Here is a 19,853-nt window from a genome sequence, read left to right as displayed (position 1 = left end):
ACCAAGACAACTGGGTTGGAAGGAAGAGAAGACCAAATTTTCTAATTCAGTATAACGGAGCAAGCCACCTTACACCCAACCAGACTGTGAGTCCATCTAGGTCAGTATTGTTTACACTGACTGGCAGCAGCTGTCCATGGCTTCAGGCAGGGGATATTCCCAGCCCTGCATGGAGATGCCATTGCAGATTCACCCTGGGACCTTCTGCATGCAGATCAGGTGTCCTGTCACTGAGCCACAGCCCTGCCCTTCTCTGGTCTTCAGCAACCTTTGGAAGACCACGTGCCAGGGAAGAGGAGTTCAGAGATGTCTGTAAAAAAATAATTTTATAAGCTGTGTGTCCTCGTTTCTCAATTAATAATAATAATAATAATAATAATAATAATAATAATAATAATAATTTATTATTTATACCCCGCCCATATGGCTGGGTTTCCCCAGCCACTCTGGGCGGCTTCCAAAAAAATATTAAAATACTATGATACATCAAACATTAAAAGCTTCCCTAAACAGGGCTGCCTTCAGATGTCTTCTAAAAGTCTGGTAGTTGTTGTTCTCTTTGACATCTGGTGGGAGGGAGTTCCACAGGGAGGGCGCCACTACCGAGAAGGCCCTCTGCCTGGTTCCCTGTAACTTGGCTTCTCGCAGTGAGGGAACCGCCAGAAGGCCCTCGGTGCTGGACCTCAGTCTCCGGGTAGAACGATGGAGGTGGAGACGCTCCTTCAGGTATACTGGACCGAGGCCGTTTAGGGCTTTAAAGGTCAGCACCAACACTTTGAATTGTGCTCGGAAACGTACTGGGAGCCAATGTAGGTCTTTCAAGACCGGTGTTATATGGTCTCGGCGGCCGCTCCCAGTCACCAGTCTGGCTGCTGCATTCTGGATTAGTTGTAGTTTCTGGGTCACCTTCAAAGGTAGCCCCACGTAGAGCGCATTGCAGTAGTCCAAGCGGGAGATAACCAGAGCATGCACCACTCTGGCGAGGCAGTCCGCGGGCAGATAGGGTCTCAGCCTACGTACCAGATGGAGCTGGTACACAGCTGCCCTGGACACGGATTTAACCTGTGCCTCCATGGACAGCTGTGAGTCCAAAATGACTCCCAGGCTGCGCACCTGGTCCTTCAGGGGCACGGTTACCCCATTCAGGACCAGGGAATCCCCCACACCCGCCCGCCTCCTGTCCCCCAGAAACAGTACTTCTGTCTTGTCAGGATTCAACTTCAATCCATTAGCCGCCATCCATCCTCCAACCGCCTTCAGACACTCACACAGGACCTTCACCGCCTTCACTGGTTCTGATTTAAAAGAGAGGTAGAGCTGGGTATCATCTGCATACTGATGAACACCCAGCCCAAACCCCCTGATGATCTCTCCCAGCGGCTGCATGTAGATGTTGAAAAGCATGGGGGAGAGGACAGAACCCTGAGGCACCCCACAAGTGAGAGCCCAGGGGTCTGAACACTCATCCCCCACCACCACTTTCTGAACACGGCCCAGGAGGAAGGAGCGGAACCACTGTATGACAGTGCCCCCAGCTCCCAGCCCCTCAAGACGATCCAGAAGGATGCTATGGTCGATGGTATCGAACGCCGCTGAGAGATCCAGCAGAACTAGGAAACAGCTCTCACCTTTGTCCCTAGCCCGCCGGAGATCATCAACCAGTGCGACCAAGGCAGTTTCAGTCCCGTGATGAGGCCTGAATCCCGATTGGAAGGGATCCAAATGGTCCGCTTCTTCCAGGCGTGCCTGGAGTTGTTCAGCAACCACTCGCTCAATCACCTTGCCCAAGAATGGAAGATTTGAGACTGGGCGATAGTTGGCCATCGTGGCCGCATCTAAAGATGGTTTTTTAAGAAGCGGTTTAATAACTGCCTCTTTCAGCGGGTCTGGGAAGGCTCCCTCATGGAGGGAAGCATTCACCACCCCGCAGAGCCCATCGCCCAGTCCTTCCCGGCTAGCTTTTATAAGCCAGGATGGGCAAGGATCCAGGAGACAGGTGGTTGGTTTCACTCGTCCAAGCAGCCTGTCCACATCCTCGGAGGTAACAGATTGGAATTGATCCCACGCAATTTGACTAGACAGGACTCTAGCACTCTCCCGCCCCGGCCCTGCTCCCACGGTGGCGTCTACCTCTTCCCGAATCTGAGTGACTTTATCTGCAAAAAACTTTGCAAAATCATTGCAGGAGATCATGTGGCCCGTACTGGGCCCCGATGTAGCAGGTGGTTCCGCTAAATTGCGGACCACCTGAAAAAGTCTCCTGCTGCTGTTTTCTGCAGATGCAATAGAGGCGGTGAAGAAAGCCTTCTTCGCCGTCGCTACCGCCACTTGGTAGGCTCGACACTGAGCTCTAACCTGTGTCCGGTCAGCTTCAGAATGGGTCATCCGCCACCGGTGCTCTAGCCGTCTCAACGATTGTTTCATTGCCCTCAGATCCGTGGAAAACCACGGGGCTGTCCGGGCTCCATGCAATCGGAGAGGGCGCTTCGGAGCCAAACAGTCAATAGCCCTGGTTAACTCCACATTCCAGCGGGCCACCAGGGAATCAGCTGAAAGGCCATCAACATGGGATAAAGCATCCCGTACCGCTCTCTGGAAACCATTTGGATCCATTAAGTGGCGGGGGCGGACCATCCGAATCGGTCCCACCTCCCTGCAGAGGGGAAGGGTCGCGGAGAAGTCAAGTTGCACCAGGAAGTGGTCTGACCATGGCACTTCTTTTGTTTCACTTTTACTTAGTGTCAGAACACCAACATCCATGGAGGTAAACACCAGGTCCAAGGCATGTCCGTGGCTATGGGTTGGGCCAAACTTATTCAGGGACAGCCCCATGGAGGCCATGCTTTCCACGAAGTCCCGAGCGGCCCCTTGTAAGGTCGTGTCGGCATGGATATTAAAATCCCCTAGGACAACCAAACTAGGTGTCTCCAGGAGAACATCCACCACGACCTGAAGCAGCTCGGGCAGGGAATCCTTGGTGCAGCGGGGAGGTCGGTACACCTTCTAGGTGATCCTTCTAGGTGGTTTTGTATGTTTTGTGGTATTTTATGCATTATAATCTGAGTTCAAGGATGCACCTTCTGAATGTAAAGGTAAAGGACACCTGGATGGTTAAGTCCAGTCAAAGGAGACTATGGGGTTGTGGCGCTCATCTTGGTTTCAGGCCGAGGGAGCCAGTGTTTGTCCACAGACAGCTTTCTGGGTCACGTGGCCAGCAGGACTAAACCGCTTCTGGTGCAATGGAACACCGTGACAGAACCCAGAGCACAAAGAAACACCATTTACCTTCCCACAGCAGTGGTACCTATTTATCTACCTGCACTGGCATGCTTTGAACTGGTAGGTTGGCAGGAGCTGGAACAGAGCAGCGGGACCTCACCCCTTCACAGGGATTCAAACCGCCAACCTTCTGATCTGCAAGCCTAAGAGGCTCAGTGGTTTAGACCACAGCACAAAGACTCTCAAGGAGTGTATGACTCCTATGGATCCAAAGGGCAAGAAAGGAGATTCCAGCTATACATCAGGAAGAAGTTTCTGATGGCAAGTGCCGTTAGACAGTGGAATGGATGACCTTGGAAGGCGGTGGACTCTCCTACACTAGAGGTTTATAAGTAGAGGTTGGATGGCCATCAGTCAGGGATTTGTCAGCTGTGATTCCTGCATTGCATGGGCAGAGACGGATTTAGGGTACTGCAACTGATTCCCCCACACAGGGTGCAAGGGTCAAGGGGGAACCTTCACACTAGTAAGTGCTGGGCTTTGAGAAGGAGGTGTGAGGGCTCTGACAGGGTCCTAGAGTCCTCCCTCTTCCTTCCCCAAGCCTAGTTAGCACTTGCCCAACTTTCTGAAGTAGGAGGAAGGGCTCTAGGACCCTGCCAGAGCCTTGTCCCTGTGGGAATGTTCAGGATGGCAGGAGAGGATATATTGTTTATCCCTCCTAAGTATATATATATGCTTCCTAACTTGCGCAAGCAAGTTCCTTCATGTAGCAGAGTTACATTCCCCTTTCTTACATGCACAGCAGATAGCTGGTTGCTAGATAGTCGTGTAAGCCTCTCACTATTATACAATTCAGTCTGTCTCACATTGAATTGTATACTCCTAGTAAGTTTCCTTAAATCCCTCATAAAAGAATAAAGACACGGCAATCTTATTTAAAGTCAATAAAAGAAGTTTACTTACATCAGTTCACAGTTGGATTCCTGAAGGTAGACTTAGTTACAAATATGTAAATGTGGATCTACCCCATATGGGGAATAGTCCCAGTGCTTCTGCTAGCTGATAGCTAGCAGAACACTCCTAGCTAAGAAGCTGGTTCAAAGAAGAAGGAAGTGTGTGGGGGAGAGAGAATGCTACGTGACTCGTCCTTTTGTTACCTGGACAGGTTAGGTCACGCCCACCTTCTATCACATGCAAAAGGAAGGACGCTCCAGCCCAGGAGGAACAGGACATTTTGACTGGCTAGACCAAACATTCCCCTGCATGTCCATTCTAGGAAAACAAGGAATGTTGTATTTGTCTGCTCCCAGTGGATTACACTCCACAATGCCTCCTTCCCAAAGCACAGCATCTCCCTTACCCAGCTTTGAGGAGGTGCGAGGGGCAGGAGCGCCTTGAATTTTGGCCACGCAATGGCGCCATATTACCAAGGTTCACCCTTGGCATGGGGTTGGACTAGATGACCCTTGTTGTCCCTGCCAACTTCATAATTCTATAATTCTGTGACGGAGGAGGGCCAGTGAGGGGTGTGGCTTGACCAGAGCAGGTGCCTGGGACAAATCAGCCATCTCCATTGTGCCTTGCTTTAGAGCTGTGTCATCCGGATGGACGCAGAATCTCAGAGCTGACGGGCCTTTGTTTTTTGTGAGTTTGGCTCCAGTTTGATGTTTGGCTGAGGAAGGATTTTTGGCATGAGGCTCTCGTTGCAGGATTGGGGAAGGAGGGATGACTCACTCAAAGTAGCTGAGTCTTGGATCCTGGCAAGGAAGGCAGGGAGAAATGAGACAGGAGAGAGCGCCCGTTACGAAATCTGCAATGCTTCAGCAGATGCTCTGTTCTTCTGAATGGCCAGTTATCAACCTGAGGACCAGCCCACACATTGAGGAAATGCTGCTTTGTCCTGGCTGTTGTCAGAGCTGTAGCTACAGGGTGAAGTGGGAGCTAGCCAGGTTTCTTTTGCCTGGGGCAAAGCTTCCAGAGGGGCACGGTTGAGGCTCCCAGCCTGTGTGTGTGTACATATTTGCCCCAGGTGAAATAAACCCTAGTTTTGCCCCTGGCAGCTGGTTCTCCAGTGAAGTACCGAGCACACACACAATGCCAGCCACTTGTGTGGCTGAATCATAGCTGTCAACTTACAGATTTGAAAATAAGGGACCAGCAGCCTCGAAAATAAGGGATCAGCAGCCAAAATAAGGGATTTTCCAAGCACAGGTATGTTCAACTTCTGAGCCCCTCCAAGCCAAAGGCAGAAAGCCCAGCCAGCAGCCAAACGAAGCCTCAAGCGGTGGTTCCCACAGCGCAGCAACTCGGCAAAGGGGATGCAGCAAGGAAAACCACCGTCACCTCTCTGCTGGGAAGCGCTGAGCAAAGGCGAGTCCCCAGGCAACGCGGCCGATTTGATCGGCACAAGGCATGCAAGCTCCACCCCCCAGTCATTCTTAGACTCCTTATTGGGTGAGCAATGCAGCCAAGCAACACAGTTGGAGCCTCCCTCCTCCCTGGCCGGCAGGGAGGGAGGGAGAGGAGCTGCTTCCTTTGAAACCCGGGAAATTTAAGGGACATCATCAATAAGGGACAGCAGCAGGACACAGCACTGGGATAAGGAACTTTCCTGCCAAATAAGGGACGGTTGACAGCTATGGGCTGAATCATGGAATCACAGAAATGTGGAGTTGGAAGGGACCCCAGGGGTCATGTAGTCCAACCCCCTGCGATGCAAGAATCTCAACTAAATCATCCCTGCCATGTGAGCATTCAACATCTGATTTAAAACCTCCAATGAAGGAAAGCCCACCACTTTCTGATGGAGTCCGTTCCACCATCAAACAGCTCTTGCCTCCAGAAAGGCCTTCCTGATGCTTCGAATCTCCTTTCTTGTAACTTGAAGCCATTGGTTGGAGTCCAACTGCATCTTTCTTGGGCAAGCCTTGCTGAAAGGGGAGAGGAGCTAGCAGGTCTTATCACAAAACAAGATACCCCTTTGGATCCTAAAATAGCCCTTCCGTTGTACTACTCAGAAGCTGCTCAGCAACTTTCCCACAAGGATCTAGTTACTCACCTGATGGCTTACTATTGCAAGGAGTTGGAAGACTCTAAATGCAGGCATGTTTGAGATCAGGACCTCACAACTCAGGCGTTTAATATTGTTACACAAGTCGGTTCTTGGGAGAGACTGGCTGCAGGCAGCCTGCACTGCGGTCTCTTGAAATGACTATGCAGTAAGATCTGGACTCCATGCAGATGGAAGGTGAATAAGCCATATTATTATTATTATTTTAAGAAAGCTTTTATTAAATTTTACATTTTTATCATATTGTTGTTGTTTAGTCGTTTAGTCATGTCCGACTCTTTGGGACCCCCTGGACTAGACCACGCCAGGCACTCCTGTCTTCCACTGCCTCCCGCAGTTTGGTCAAACTCATGTTGGCACCTTCGAGAACACTGTCCCACCATCTCGTCCTCTGTCATCCCCTTCTCCTTGTGCCCTCCATCTTTCCCAACATCAGGGTCTTTTCCAGGGAGTCTTCTCTTCTCATGAGGTGGCCAAAGTCTTGGAGCCTCAGCTTCGGGATCTGTCCTTCCAGTGAGCACTCAGGGCTGATTTCCTTCAGAATGGAGAGGTTGGATCTTCTTGCAGTCCATGGGAGACTCTCCAGAGTCTACTCCAGCACCATAATTCAAAAGCACCCATTCTTTGTCATCAGCCTTCTTTATGGTCCAGCTCTCACTTCCATACATCACTACTGGGAAAACCATAGCTTTAACTATACGGGCCTTTGTTGGCAAGGTGATGTCTCTGCTTCTTAAGATGCTGCCTAGGTTTATCATATTACATCATATCAATTCATCAAAATAAAGACATGCATTCCCCCAACTTCCCTCCTCCCCCCCGACTTCTCTCAACCTCCTATTCTGGTTCCCCCCAATACTGGTTTCCCCTGCTTGCTTTCCTGTACCTTCATAGGGAATCTCTATATAAATTGTATATAGATTATTGTTATCTTTTATCACTTTGGCATCATCTTTATAGTTTTTATATTTATTTTTGATAATTGCACATGTTTACTCAAACCCTGCTAGTGAATCTATTTCTTTACATTGTTTCTTTAAGTACAGCATAAATGGTTCCCAATCTTTTTAAAATTCTCTACTGTCTTTGTCTCTGAGTCTTTCTGTTAATTTCGCCATTTCAGCATATTCCATCAGTTTTTGGAGCCATTCTTCTTTAGTTGGTATTTCTTCACTTTTCCACCTTTGGGCTAGTAGCATCCTAGCTGCATTCATAGCATCCATGAAGAATTTCTTCTTTTCTGTTGGCAATACTTGACCTGAAATGCCTAATAAAAAAATCTTCCGGTTTTTTTTAGTAAAGGTGAACTTAAACATTTTCTTAATTTCCTTATAAATCATATCTCAATAAGTTTTAATCAATTTGCACATATGAAAAAAGTGCCTTCCTTTTCTTTACATTTCCAACACTTATTGGAGCCTGTTCTGTACATTTTGGCTATATTTTCAGATGTAATATACCATCTATATATCATTTTCATATCATTCTCTTTTAATAGTATAAAGGTAAAGGTAAAGGTACCCCTGCCCGTACGGGCCAGTCTTGCCAGACTCTAGGGTTGTGCGCCCATCTCACTCAAGAGGCCGGGGGCCAGCGCTGTCCGAAGACACTTCCGGGTCACGTGGCCAGCGTGACATCGCTGCTCTGGCGAACCAGAGCCGCACACGGAAACGCCGTTTACCTTCCCGCTTGTAAGCGGTCCCTATTTATCTACTTGCACCCGGGGGTGCTTTCGAACTGCTAGGTTGGCAGGCGCTGGGACCGAACGACGAGAGCGCACCCCGCCGCAGGGATTTGAACCGCCGACCTTTCGATCGGCAAGCCCTAGGCGCTGAGGCTTTTACCCACAGCGCCACCTGCGTCCCTTTAATAGTATACAACCAGTAAATTTCAAATTCACTCTCCACAGTTTCCCCCATTCTTCCATAAGCCATATTAATTTGTTAAATCATTTTTATTAATTTTCCAATATAAAACATCCAATTAACATGTCAAATCATAATCCAATTAAAATAAAAAACTGAAATAAAAAAGACCAAATTCTCATCCAAATTACAATTATTAATTTTTCGGGACTTCCCATAGTCTGGACCTTGAAGCATATCCAAATCTCAGTCCTGCCTCTCCAAAAGCCATATTCCTAAAGCCAGGTGGCTGGCACCACTTGGGCTCTTGCCACTGCTCAGCAGAGAGAGGGGCAGGTACCCAGCTTTTATAAGACTATAAATGGACAAACTGACAACCCATGGAAACCAATACTTTCAGTCAACCTGGCGTAGTTTTATTACACTGCAACGCTGGCAGAACATGGTTATAGGCCTCGGAGGACACATGGCAACTTGTGGAATGATGCATTTGCCTAAAAACTGGAATGACTTCCAAGTTAGATGTGACTAAACAGATATTTAGTGCATCTCTCTCTGTGTGTGGATTGCTGAATACTGATGGTTGCTTCTTGTATAAATACTTGAAAACAATAAAATGTGTTTTTTTTGGGGGGGGGGAGGAACTGCACCAGAGCACTATAGGTCATCTCAGACCCACCTCTCACTCTGCTGCCCCCTTTTAGGACACCCAAATCCTTTTACTGGAGATGGCTACCTTCCATTGACTCTCAAGAAAGGAAAAATCTGGGCATATTCAATGTAAAAAAACCAAACTTTGAAGACTGCCTTTCTCTTCCTCATTATTTAACTGCCGAGTGCATGCGCAAACGAACCAGGAAATCTATATCTGGTTTCATAACCTTTTCCCACACTCCTAACCACCGCTGCGTCTCTCCAAAGAGTTTAGCGAGCAGGGAAGCAATGATTACAGCTCTTTTGCTTATGAGAACAGCAACAGGGCAATATTGAACATGACAAGGAGGCAGCAGCAGCATCTTGTATGACCCAAAGCATTGTCTCGTCGAGTTAAAGAGGGCTGAAACATCGTGTCAGGTAGAAAGCCACAGGATGAGATGATGGTACATGACGAAGGGGAGGTGGAGGGGGAAAGCAGCCCCACACTTCCTGGTTTCCCTATGGGGAGGTTTGCTGCTCATTTGCAGGCTAAGCAGACCCTCCACCCTGATGCAATGATAAATGACCCAGGGTTGCCCACAGAGGCGCAAACATTGAGAAGAGGAGGTTTTTACTTGGCCAAAGGGAAGCCAGGCTTGGTGATGTGTGTGTGTGTGTGTGTGTGTGTGTGTGTGTGTGGAGAGAGGGGTTGCAGCTACAGAAGGCAAAGAGGATAACAAATGAGGGTGTGATGGCCAGGGATTTGGATTCAGAGGCTGAACCTGAGGAATCCCAGCCTGCACAGGAGTCCCCGCCTCCAGAACCAGCTGAGCCGAGGCTGGGGCCTGAGCCTGAAGGGTCCTCACCTGTGCTGGATCCTCAGGTGCAGGCACCAGCTGAGTCTGCTCTGGCTCCTGAGGTGATGGAGGATCCATTGCCTACAGGTGCTCCACTCTCAGCCCTGTCAGAGGAAGCTGAGGTTGCCTCTGGGTCTGGTAACCCTCCAGCCTCTCCTGAGCTGCAGAGGCTCAGGGCAGAGAGGAGGAGGGAACTAAGTTCCTGCTCGCCTCCAGGCCAGGAGAAAAGGGTTTATACCTTGGCCTTTTCTATTCCTGAAGATGTCCCACGTGGGTATGGATTGGCGGGCACCGGCTTGGCTGCAGGAGTTGCTGGAAGGAAGTTTAACAATTAATCTCTCTTCCCAGGGAACTCTGGGGATTGTTACCTCTGGGAGGTGAATAGAGGAGGAGAGGGGGGGGGAGGGGAATTCTGTGGCTCAAGCAGAAATCCACTGCTCTAGTGGAACAGCTGTGTTGGACACCACACAGACCCATCACAGACCACACAGACAAAAATGACTCCTAAGAGACACCAGGGAAGTCTTCTCCCAGTCCAGGATTAAATTGTGGACTTTTGCTATCACAAGAGGAGGTGATGCACGGATGGCCCTAAAACAGCTGTTTCCCAGATGTTATTGGACTCCAGCTGCCAACATTCTAAGCCAGCACGATCAATGGTCAGAGGGTGGTGACCTCTGCAGTCCAATAGCATCTGAAGTACTTCGGGGCCCCCATCCCTGCCCTCTGTGTTCAGAGGCAAATTGTCTTCAGATATTAACTGCGAGTGGCGCGGGACTGGGTGGCGGAGAAGAGATTAAACAGGGAGAGGGGCAATCGCCTTCCCGCCTGATTTACAAGCTTCCCAGACACATCAGTCTGGCCAAGATGCTGCGCTAAACGGGGATCCAACCCGCCACGTTCAGCCCCCCCCCCGCAATCCCATTTACAGGTCTCCCAGTCCCAACTGGGCTGCGGTTCCCCCAGCCAACCCGTGATCCCCTTGTCCTGGGCGACGGCGTCCTCCTGGGCCCTGGGCGACGCACCCCAGGGTGTCGTGGGAGTGCGGGTGGGCGCCTAAGCCGCATCCAACGCTCCAGAGAGGACGTGCGCTTCCTTTTCCGCAGCAGGAGCGGCGCCTCTCCTCTGCTGCGGCCGCCCCCTCCTCGGCGAGGGCAGGGGGGCAGGAGGAGGAGCTCCTCTCCGGGGGCGGCTTCCCTGGGCCAATGGAGGCCGGGCACAGGGCTCGAGCTGGCCAATGGCGAGCGTGGGGGGGGGGGGCGCTGAGGAGTGGAGGGGCGGCTGCGGCAGCCGGGCGCTCGCAGAGGCTGGCGGCGCGCAGGCAGAGCGAGGCTGGCCGTCGGCGCAGCAGCTGCAGCAGGCGCTGTCCGCCTTCCGTGGTGCTGAAAGCGCCTCCTTCCGCTTGCTCGCTCGCTCGTTGCTCTTGCTGCTGCCGGTGGCCGTCGAGGGGCAGCGGCGGCTGCTGTGCTCCATGGACGAGATGGAAGAGGAGCTGAAGTGCCCGGTGTGCGGCTCCTTCTACCGGGAGCCGCTGATCCTGCCCTGCTCGCACAACCTGTGCCAGGCGTGCGCCCGCAACATCCTGGTGCAGACGCCCGAGGCGGACTCGCCGCAGAGCCGTCGCGCCTCGGGCTCCGGCGGCTCGGCCTCCGATTATGACTACCTGGACCTGGACAAGATGAGCCTGTACAGCGAGGCGGACAGCGGCTACGGCTCCTACGGCGGCTTCGCCAGCGCGCCCACCACGCCGTGCCAGAAGTCTCCCAACGGCGTGCGCGTCTTCCCGCCGACCGTGCCGCCCGCCGCGCACCTGCCGCCGGCCTCGGCCGCTTCTCTGGCGCCGGTGCCGCGCAACTCCTGCCTGACGTGCCCGCAGTGCCACCGCAGCTTGATCCTGGACGAGCGGGGCCTGCGCGGCTTCCCCAAGAACCGCGTCCTGGAGGGCGTCATCGACCGCTACCAGCAGAGCAAGGCGGCCGCCCTGCGCTGCCAGCTGTGCGAGAAGGCGCCCAAGGAGGCCACCGTCATGTGCGAGCAGTGCGACGTCTTCTACTGCGACCCCTGCCGCCTGCGCTGCCACCCGCCGCGGGGGCCGCTAGCCAAGCACCGCCTGTTGCCCCCTGCCCAGGGCCGGGTCAGCCGGAGGCTCAGCCCGCGCAAGATCTCCACCTGCACCGACCACGAGCTGGAGAACCACAGCATGTACTGCGTCCAGTGCAAGGTGCCCGTCTGCTACCAGTGCCTGGAGGAGGGCAAGCACTCCAGCCACGAGGTCAAGGCCCTGGGTGCCATGTGGAAGCTCCACAAGGTCAGCCCCCGGGAGTGTGTCTGTGGGCGGGCGGGAGGGGGGGGGAAGACCTTTTATTTGTTTGCTTACTGCATTTATACATTACCCTTTGCTCCAAGAAGCTCATGGTTCTCCCCACTCCACATTGCAACCCACAACAATTCCGTGCGAGGTAGGGTAGGCTAGGAGACAGTGGCTGGCCCAAGGTCACCCATGGAGATTCAAGGGGGGATTTGAACCCTGGTCTCCCAAGCAGTGGCGTAGCGTGGGGGGGGGGTGCAGGGGGGGCCGGCCGCACCGGGCGCAACATCTGGGGGTTAGGGTTAGGGGGCGCAAATCCACGGGTTAGGGGGCGCAAATTACTTGCCTTGCCCCAGGTGCTGACAACCCACGCTACGCCACTGCTCCCAAGCCCTAGTTCAACACTCTAACCACTATACTATAGGGCTGGCATGCAGTAACCTGAAGGCAGCTCCTGGTCCATTCTCGGGGGGGGGGCTTCTTCCCATCTCTCCTATCCATCCATCCATTTCATTTCTCTTCTCTTCTCTCTCCATCTCTTTCTCTCTCTCTTATCTACCTCTTCACTTGCTTCTGTTTAAAGGTCTTCAGTCTCCAACTCTCCCTCTCCTCCTCCCCCCCTCTTTTTCTCTCTCTGCCTTCCATCAGCCCCGCCAACCAGATGTTACCTGACTACAACTCCAGAGCCTCCACCATGGCTCACTGGGGCTGATGGGAGTTGTAGTCCCAAGCAGCTGGTGGGCACTAGCTGGGCAGTCAGCTTTGAAGAGTTCCCTTCTTCCCTTTCCATCTCTTGACTCCCTTCATTCCCCCACTTCGTCTTTTTCTGCAAGGTCCCTCCTTAGGGTTCATCCACACCATCCCTCAATGTGAATAGCAAGCTTCCTGGCCCTCCGTAAATTTTCATTTGCCCATAGGACACTCTCCTCTAAATCACTGCCTCCCCACACTTTCCTCTCACTCCATACGGATTTTCTCATACCCTCTCATTTTTAGAGCATACCTGGTATGTGAAAATCCAGACTGGGGAGAAGGAACGTTTGTGGAGGCAGTGATTTGCAGGAGAACGTCATAAGGGTAATGGGGAATCAGTAGATGTACATCCATATTAAATGACAGTATGGACGAGCGAACACTCTCTTCCTTCCTTCCTTCCCTCCCTCCCTCCCTCCCTCCCTCCCTCCCTCCCTCCCTCCCTCCCTCCCCTTTCCTATCATCAGCCAGCTTCCTCCCTACCTGACTAATCAATCCCACCCCCCATCTCCCGCCCCCGCCTTTAATGATTCAGTCTCAGCTCCATGTAAACAACCATCTTCCCAGTCTTTGCTCCTCAGTGGGCTTCCAGGAGTCCCTTTCCAGACCCCCCCCCCGCTGCTGCCCCTCCTGTCTGTCAGCCAATCCAGCTGCTGCTTGGGGTGTCTCTCACCCTGATTTCGAAGCACAGAACTGCCGGGGCTCCACTGCCTCTTTTCCCATGGCTCTTGCCACCCCCACCCCCATCTTCTTGGCTGCTGTTCAAGTGTTTGCACCAAGCTGCCTGCAGTGCAAAGCAACACAGACCTGGGGGTGGGGGGCATTTGGGGGTGGATGAATTTAACATTGACAGATGAGTGGGTGTGGGGGTGGTCAGGAACAGGGATGGAATAGACTTTGTTATGCTGCAGCCCTCGACTGTCCTTATATCACCCCTGGGACTGCCCAGGCTTCCATTGCCTTTGCCCACATCCAGGCGATGTTCCCCACAGAAACCCCTATAAGCTTTTCTTGCAAACGCCCCTCTCATTTTTCAGTGAGGCGGCAAAGGGCAGGACCAGATATCTGGAGCCAGGGGTGGTCGGCAGGGTGCTGGGATCAATCCTGGCTTGGGGCAGCTGTTTCAGGTCTCTCAGCTGCATTTCTGTGTTGCCATATGCGCAGGAATGTGTCGTGTTTATTTTGTTAAGAGGGGGAAACGCTTTGCCTGTGCCTGCCAGAGGTGATATTTTCAGCACTGTTCCTTCACTGACGACAGAGCTGGCCATTGGCATTGGGGGAAAAATGAATTCTTGGGTTCAAACGAAGGGTCTGTGGAGAGAGGGGCTTTAAGCCAGTGACAGATCTCAAGAGCATCAGAGGAGATTTCGGAGGCTGCTTTCTGGAGGATTAGATTTCTCTCCTGAATGCTGACCAGCTTCTCTGCAAATTATTTCAGGTGACACTTGATGTTGCTTGATGCTGCCTTTGCCAACCCAGTGCCCTCCTGATGCTGTCGGACTGCAACTCTCATCGGCCCCAGCTGGCACGAATGCAATGGGAGTTATAGCATCTGGAAGACATCAGGTTGGCAAAGGCTGGCTGAATAAATATGGAGCAGCCACTCCAGTGGTGGGTGGGAAGAATGAGATGAGGGGTATGGTTTTAGACTCCCACCAAACCCACCCATTCTACACCCACCCACCGGCTACCCATGTCTAGCTGTCACAGGAGATCTGGCTGCAGGATAGTGACCCTGCCTCTGAGGTAACTAGGGCAGAGAAGCGACTCTGATGTGGCTGGATATCCCCTCCTCCCCCACGTACCCTGATGGAACACGTAAGCCGGGCATCAGCGCATGGATGCACATCGGCATAATTGATTCCCCTCTCTCACACACACCCGATCACCCTCACTGAGCTGTCTGGGCAGGGAGCCAAGATGTGGCACGTTCAGTATGGTGTGTGGGAAGAAGCCACCTAGTGACACATTTATCCCTGAAGAGGGTTTGGGGGTGGTGATTTTTTGCTTTTTGCCAATGTCGCACCCAGACTGTGAAGTCCATGTTCCAATGCGCAAACCAGAAGCATCTGCCTCTGTTGGAGATAAAGTGCATGTACACCCATCGCCGTCGGTTGAAACTCCAGCTACGATTCTGCCTGGTGTAGCCAGAACCAACAGTGTGTGCAAAATTACGGCTAAGTGTTGCATCGTGAGCAAGGAGACCCTGTTTCCTCTCTCCTCATCCATGAAATGCAAAGTGCCCTCAGGGTCACAAATGTAGGGATAATCACACTGCCTCGCTCTCCTCCGGGTTTTTGCATGGATTGCTGAAACAATGTATGTGGTATGCTATGACTTAACAGCAGCCAAAGCTTTTAGCTTCAGGTCTCATAGTCAACACAGTGGCACCTTGGGCTAAGTACTTAATTTGTTCCGGAGGTCCGTTCTTAACCTGAAACGGTTCTTAACCTGAAGCACCACTTTAGCTAATGGGGCCTCCTGCTGCCGCCGCACAATTTCTGTTCTCATCCTGAAGCAAAGTTCTTAACTCGAGGTAATATTTCTGGGTTAGTGGAGTCTGTAACCTGAAGCGTCTGTAACCTGAAGTGTCTGTAACCCGAGGTACCACTGTAATGAATTTAGCGCTGCTCAAGGTGCCGTGTGAGATGTGGCAATGGGACATTTCTCCTCAAGCCACATGAACCAGGAATACACGAAATGTCATTTGTTGCGGTGGGAGTATTTGGAAACAAGGGTGCCCTACAGCCAAGGCACTAGCCTTGCCTTCTGCAACCTGGTGCACCCCTGGTGCTTTGGACTACAACTCCCATCAGGTAATTATTGGCTGGGGGGTGCAGACCAGGGTTGGCCATAGACAGAGGGGAGGTATTGGAGTCAGAGCCAGTGATGGGCAGAACTGGACAGAGCACCCCATTTCTCTCTTTCAGCCACCCACCTCTCTCTCTCTCTCTCTCTCTCTCTCCCGCTTCTTTTCTCTCTTTCTCCCACATTCTCCCTTCTTTTCCAACCTTCCTTTCTCTCTCATTTCTGTCACCACCACCCCATCATAGAATTCTAGAATTGGAAGGGACCCTGAGGGTCATCCAGTCCAACCCCCTGCAATGCTGGAATCTCAACTAAAGCATCCATGACAGATGGCCACACAAACTCTGCTTCAAAACCTCCAAGGAAGGAGAGTCCGCCACCTTCTAAAGGAGTGCATTCCAGAAGGTTCTTTCTTGTGTTTAGTTGGAATCTCCTTTCTTGCAACTTGAAGCCATGGGTTCGAGTCCTACCCTCTAGAGCAGGAGAAAACAAGCTTGCTCCTCCTCCCATGTGACGGCCCTTAAGATATTTGAAGATGCCCATTACATCTCCTCTCAGTGTCCTCTTCTCCAGGCTAAGAACCCCCAACTCCCTCAACTGTTCCTCATAAGGCTTGGTTTCCAGACCCTTGATCATCTTTGTTGCATGCATTACAGCTTATCTGTTAGATGGATTTAGATGAGTAGGCAAGGATATTTTATTTATTAATTATCCATCCTCTTTCTCTCGCATGTGAGAATGCTATTATTATTGTCATTATTATTAATCAGTACATGGATACACACTGTTTTCATCCCCACGGGCTAGGGAACAGTGGTTGGCCCTGTGGGAATGTTCTGGGGTGCAGGAGAGGATATATCCAACTTGTGCTAACAAGTTCCCAAAATGTCAGCAGAGTTTATAGACATTCCCCTTTAAGTTCGCAACGGTAACGTGTGCACAGGTTCGCTAGAACCTCTATAATAATTACTCTGGTAATTTCCCCTTTGTTCCCTCTTAAAATACAAGACACAACACAGTCTTTATAAAAGTATAAAAGAGTTTACTCACGTTCTGTTCACAACATGATCCCAGAAGGTAGGCAGGCTTAAAAAGGTTACATATACTTAGAATCTATCTTGTTGTAAGATAGACCTTATCTCCTCTCTTGGCTGAGAGCCAAGAGGGCATCTTTAGATGCTTCCTCATCGAAGGAAAATGGCAGAGAGAGAGAGATGGCTGCCTGTCCTGTGCTTTTGTCATTACCTGCACAGGTAAGGCCACACCCACCTCTGGTCACATGCGGAGGAAGTCCGTCCCCAGGAAGTTTACCTGCTTGCTGGACAGACATCCCTCCCCATGTTCTAACATGTACACTCTAGGAATGTTGTCATTGACTGCTCCTGTGTTTACATCCCACAGGCCCAAGGCCATCTCATGAGTTTCAGGACCTCTGAACCCAGGTCCCCTCAGCCCTCGCCCAATAATTCCACTTCAGCAAAGTGGCATCGCTGCACCAAAGTCAACTTGCCTGGCCCAGTTCTGTTAAGAGGAATGCATTTAAAATCAGCCTTCTGAAATACGTTTTAATTCATCATTGTAATGAATTCTAATGATCTTCCAAGACATACTGAATTGCCTCGTTTTCGAGACTGTAATTCATAGATATCGACAGGTGAATGGCCAAGTAACTGCTATTAGACAAAATGTGGTGGTGGTTTCCTTTTTGCAGGCAAGGGGTTTAGGGTTGGCCCTGCTATTAAATCGAGTAAGGCAACTGAGTCAGGCAGCATTGACTCAGGCGTAGCAGCAGCAGTTTCTGGCTGTTCCTTCTGGGTCCCCAGCCAGTCTCTGCTGTTTCCACATGGCCACTCCTGCCCCACTTAAAAATCTGACCTGCTGCCTCAGGCATGGTGGGGAATGTCACCAGTGTAGAAGTAAGATGTAATTCTATATGTGGAATTAGGGGATGGTCAAATTTTCTTCTGCCTCAGGTGGCAAAATGCCTTGGACTGGCCGTGGATGGCATCAAACAAAACTTCCTGGAGAACTCTTTGGAAAAAGACACAGGGCCTGGGACTTCACCTGCTTTTTGTAACCAAGCAAAAGTTGTCCATGTGGGAATGTTGAGGATAGTAAAGTAAAGGTAAAGGGACCCCTAACCATTAGGTCAAGTCATGACCGACTCTGGGGTTGCGGCGCTCATCTCGCTTTATTGGCCGAGGGAGCCGGCGTACAGCTTCCGGGTCATGTGCCAGCATGACGAAGCCGCTTCTGGCGAACCAGAGCAGCGCACGGAAACGCCGTTTACTTTCCCACCGGAGCCGTACCTATTTATCTCCTTGCACTTTGATGTGCTTTCGAACTGCTAGGTTGGCAGGAGCAGGGACTGAGCAACGGGAGCTCACCCCATTGCAGGGATTCGAACTGCCGACCTTCTGAATGGCAAGTCCTAGGCTCTGTGGTTTAACCCACAGCGCCACCCGCGTCCCGTTGAGGATAGTAGGAGAGGATATATTGATTAAATATTATCCTTCCTCACTCACGCTACTGAGTCATGTAGCACATTCCCTTGTACATTGCAGTAAGCTAGTGGATGGATTCGTGAGAATCATTTGAGTTAAGCAACCCAGATTGGATTGTTCCTGGTAAATCCCCTTTGGTTCCCTCTTAAGAACCATAGTGACACGACAGTCTTCCTTTAAAAGTAATGCTAAGGTTTACTTACATTCAGTTCACAGTATGGTCCTGAAGGCAGGCTTTATCTTGTAGTTACGGTTACAGAGAAAAGTGTGGGTTCATCTTCTGTGGGGGATGAGCCCTTGTGTTGCTGGCTGAGAGCCAGCAGACAGCAGACAGCAAAATGGAGAGAAGGGATCAATAGAGAGCAGCATAAGAGGAAGATGGCTGCGTGACTAGCCCCTTTATAGGGTCTGCTAGGGTCATGCCCATCTACCTGGTCACACGCAGGGGGAGGAGACTCTAGACCAGGAAGTCCACTCTGGGCAAACAGGAAGTGTTGTATTTGACTGCTTACGTGATGTTACATCCCACAGTCAAAAGGTACCACGGAGCCAAGCTGGCACTGCCACTTCATATATTTCACCCAAAGCTTGGTTACAACTGACTTTGCCCTCATAGAGGATGGGGTCCTTTGATGACTGGGAGCACTGGAGGTCATATTTCTGAGCAAGGAACCCCCCCCCACCTTCTACCCAAGGACTTTAATGGAGGGGGCTCAGAAAAGCAGCTCAGAGAGAATTTTTGTAAGATACATAATAATAATAATAATAATAATAATAATAATAATAATAATAATAATAATAATAATTTATTATTTATACCCCGCCCATCTGGCTGGGCCTTCCCAGCCACTCTGGGCGGCTTCCATAAAAACCAAAAATACACTAAAATATCACACGTTAAAAACTTCCCTGAACAGGGCTGCCTTAAGATGTCTCCTGAATGTCAGGTAGTTGTTTATCGCTTTGACATCTGCTGGAAGGGCGTTCCACAGGGAGGGCGCCACTACCGAGAAGGCCCTCTGCCTGGTTCCCTGTAACTTTGCTTCTCGCAATGAGGGAACCGCCAGAAGGCCCTCGGTGCTGGACCTCAGCGTCTGGGCAGAATGATGGGGTTGGAGACACTCCTTCAGGTATACTGGACCGAGGCCGTTTAGGGCTTTAAAGGTCAGCACCAACACTTTGAATTGTGCTCGGAAACGTACTGGGAGCCAATGCAGGTCTTTCAAGACCGGTGTTATATGGTCTCGGCGGCCGCCCCCAATCACCAGTCTAGCTGCCGCATTCTGGATTAGTTGTAGTTTCCGAGTCACCTTCAAAGGTAGCCCCACGTAGAGTGCATTGCAGTAGTCCAGTGGTAACTCGGTTTAAGAACAGCCCTGTTTACGAACTCCCTGTTTACGAACTCTGCAAAACTGGAAGTAGTGTTCCGGTTAGTGAACTTTACCTTGGTCTACGAACAGAAGCCGAATGGTGGAAGGGTACTGGCGGTGGGAGGCCTCATTGGGGAATGTACGTTTCCGAGCACAATTCAAAGTGTTGGTGTTGACCTTTAAAGCCCTAAACGGCCTCGGTCCAGTATATCTGAAGGAGCGTCTCCACCCCCATCGTTCTGCTCGGACACTGAGGACCAGCGCCGAGGGCCTTCCATCCAATTGGGAGGCCGTTATTATTGTCTCCTTTAAAAACAAATCTAAATTTCAGATAGGGTCCTGTAGAAATCGCTGAGCTACTTGGACCAATGGTCTGACTCAGTGTAAGAGATCATGAACACTGGTAACCAGTGTAGCTCTTCAAATGGAGGAGAAATGTGACTATTGCAGTGGGTCCTTACTG

The 19,853-nt window shown here is 51.1% G+C and overlaps 1 protein-coding gene across 6 annotated transcripts in view; it reads left to right on the top strand.

Moving 5' to 3' along the window:
- Window positions 1-10,980: 10,980 nt before the first annotated feature.
- The window catches only part of TRIM9 (tripartite motif containing 9), a 78,484-nt gene continuing 69,611 nt past the window's right edge, over window positions 10,981-19,853 (top strand). For 4 of the 6 annotated variants that reach the window (XM_081191744.1, XM_081191743.1, XM_081191742.1 and 1 more), the window contains exon 1: window positions 11,002-11,955. In XM_081191744.1, coding sequence (XP_081047870.1) covers window positions 11,119-11,955 — 837 coding nt within the window. In that variant the 5' untranslated portion in view covers window positions 11,002-11,118. Of the gene's footprint in view, window positions 11,956-19,853 lie in introns of all 6 variants that reach the window. The other 2 variants (XM_081191741.1, XM_081191745.1) reach the window with 2 other exon arrangements.

This window comes from Podarcis bocagei (assembly GCF_964188305.1).
Source record: "Podarcis bocagei genome assembly, chromosome: 1".
Classification (NCBI taxonomy): domain Eukaryota; kingdom Metazoa; phylum Chordata; class Lepidosauria; order Squamata; family Lacertidae; genus Podarcis; species Podarcis bocagei.
This window is presented reverse-complemented; position numbering and strand designations above follow the sequence as displayed.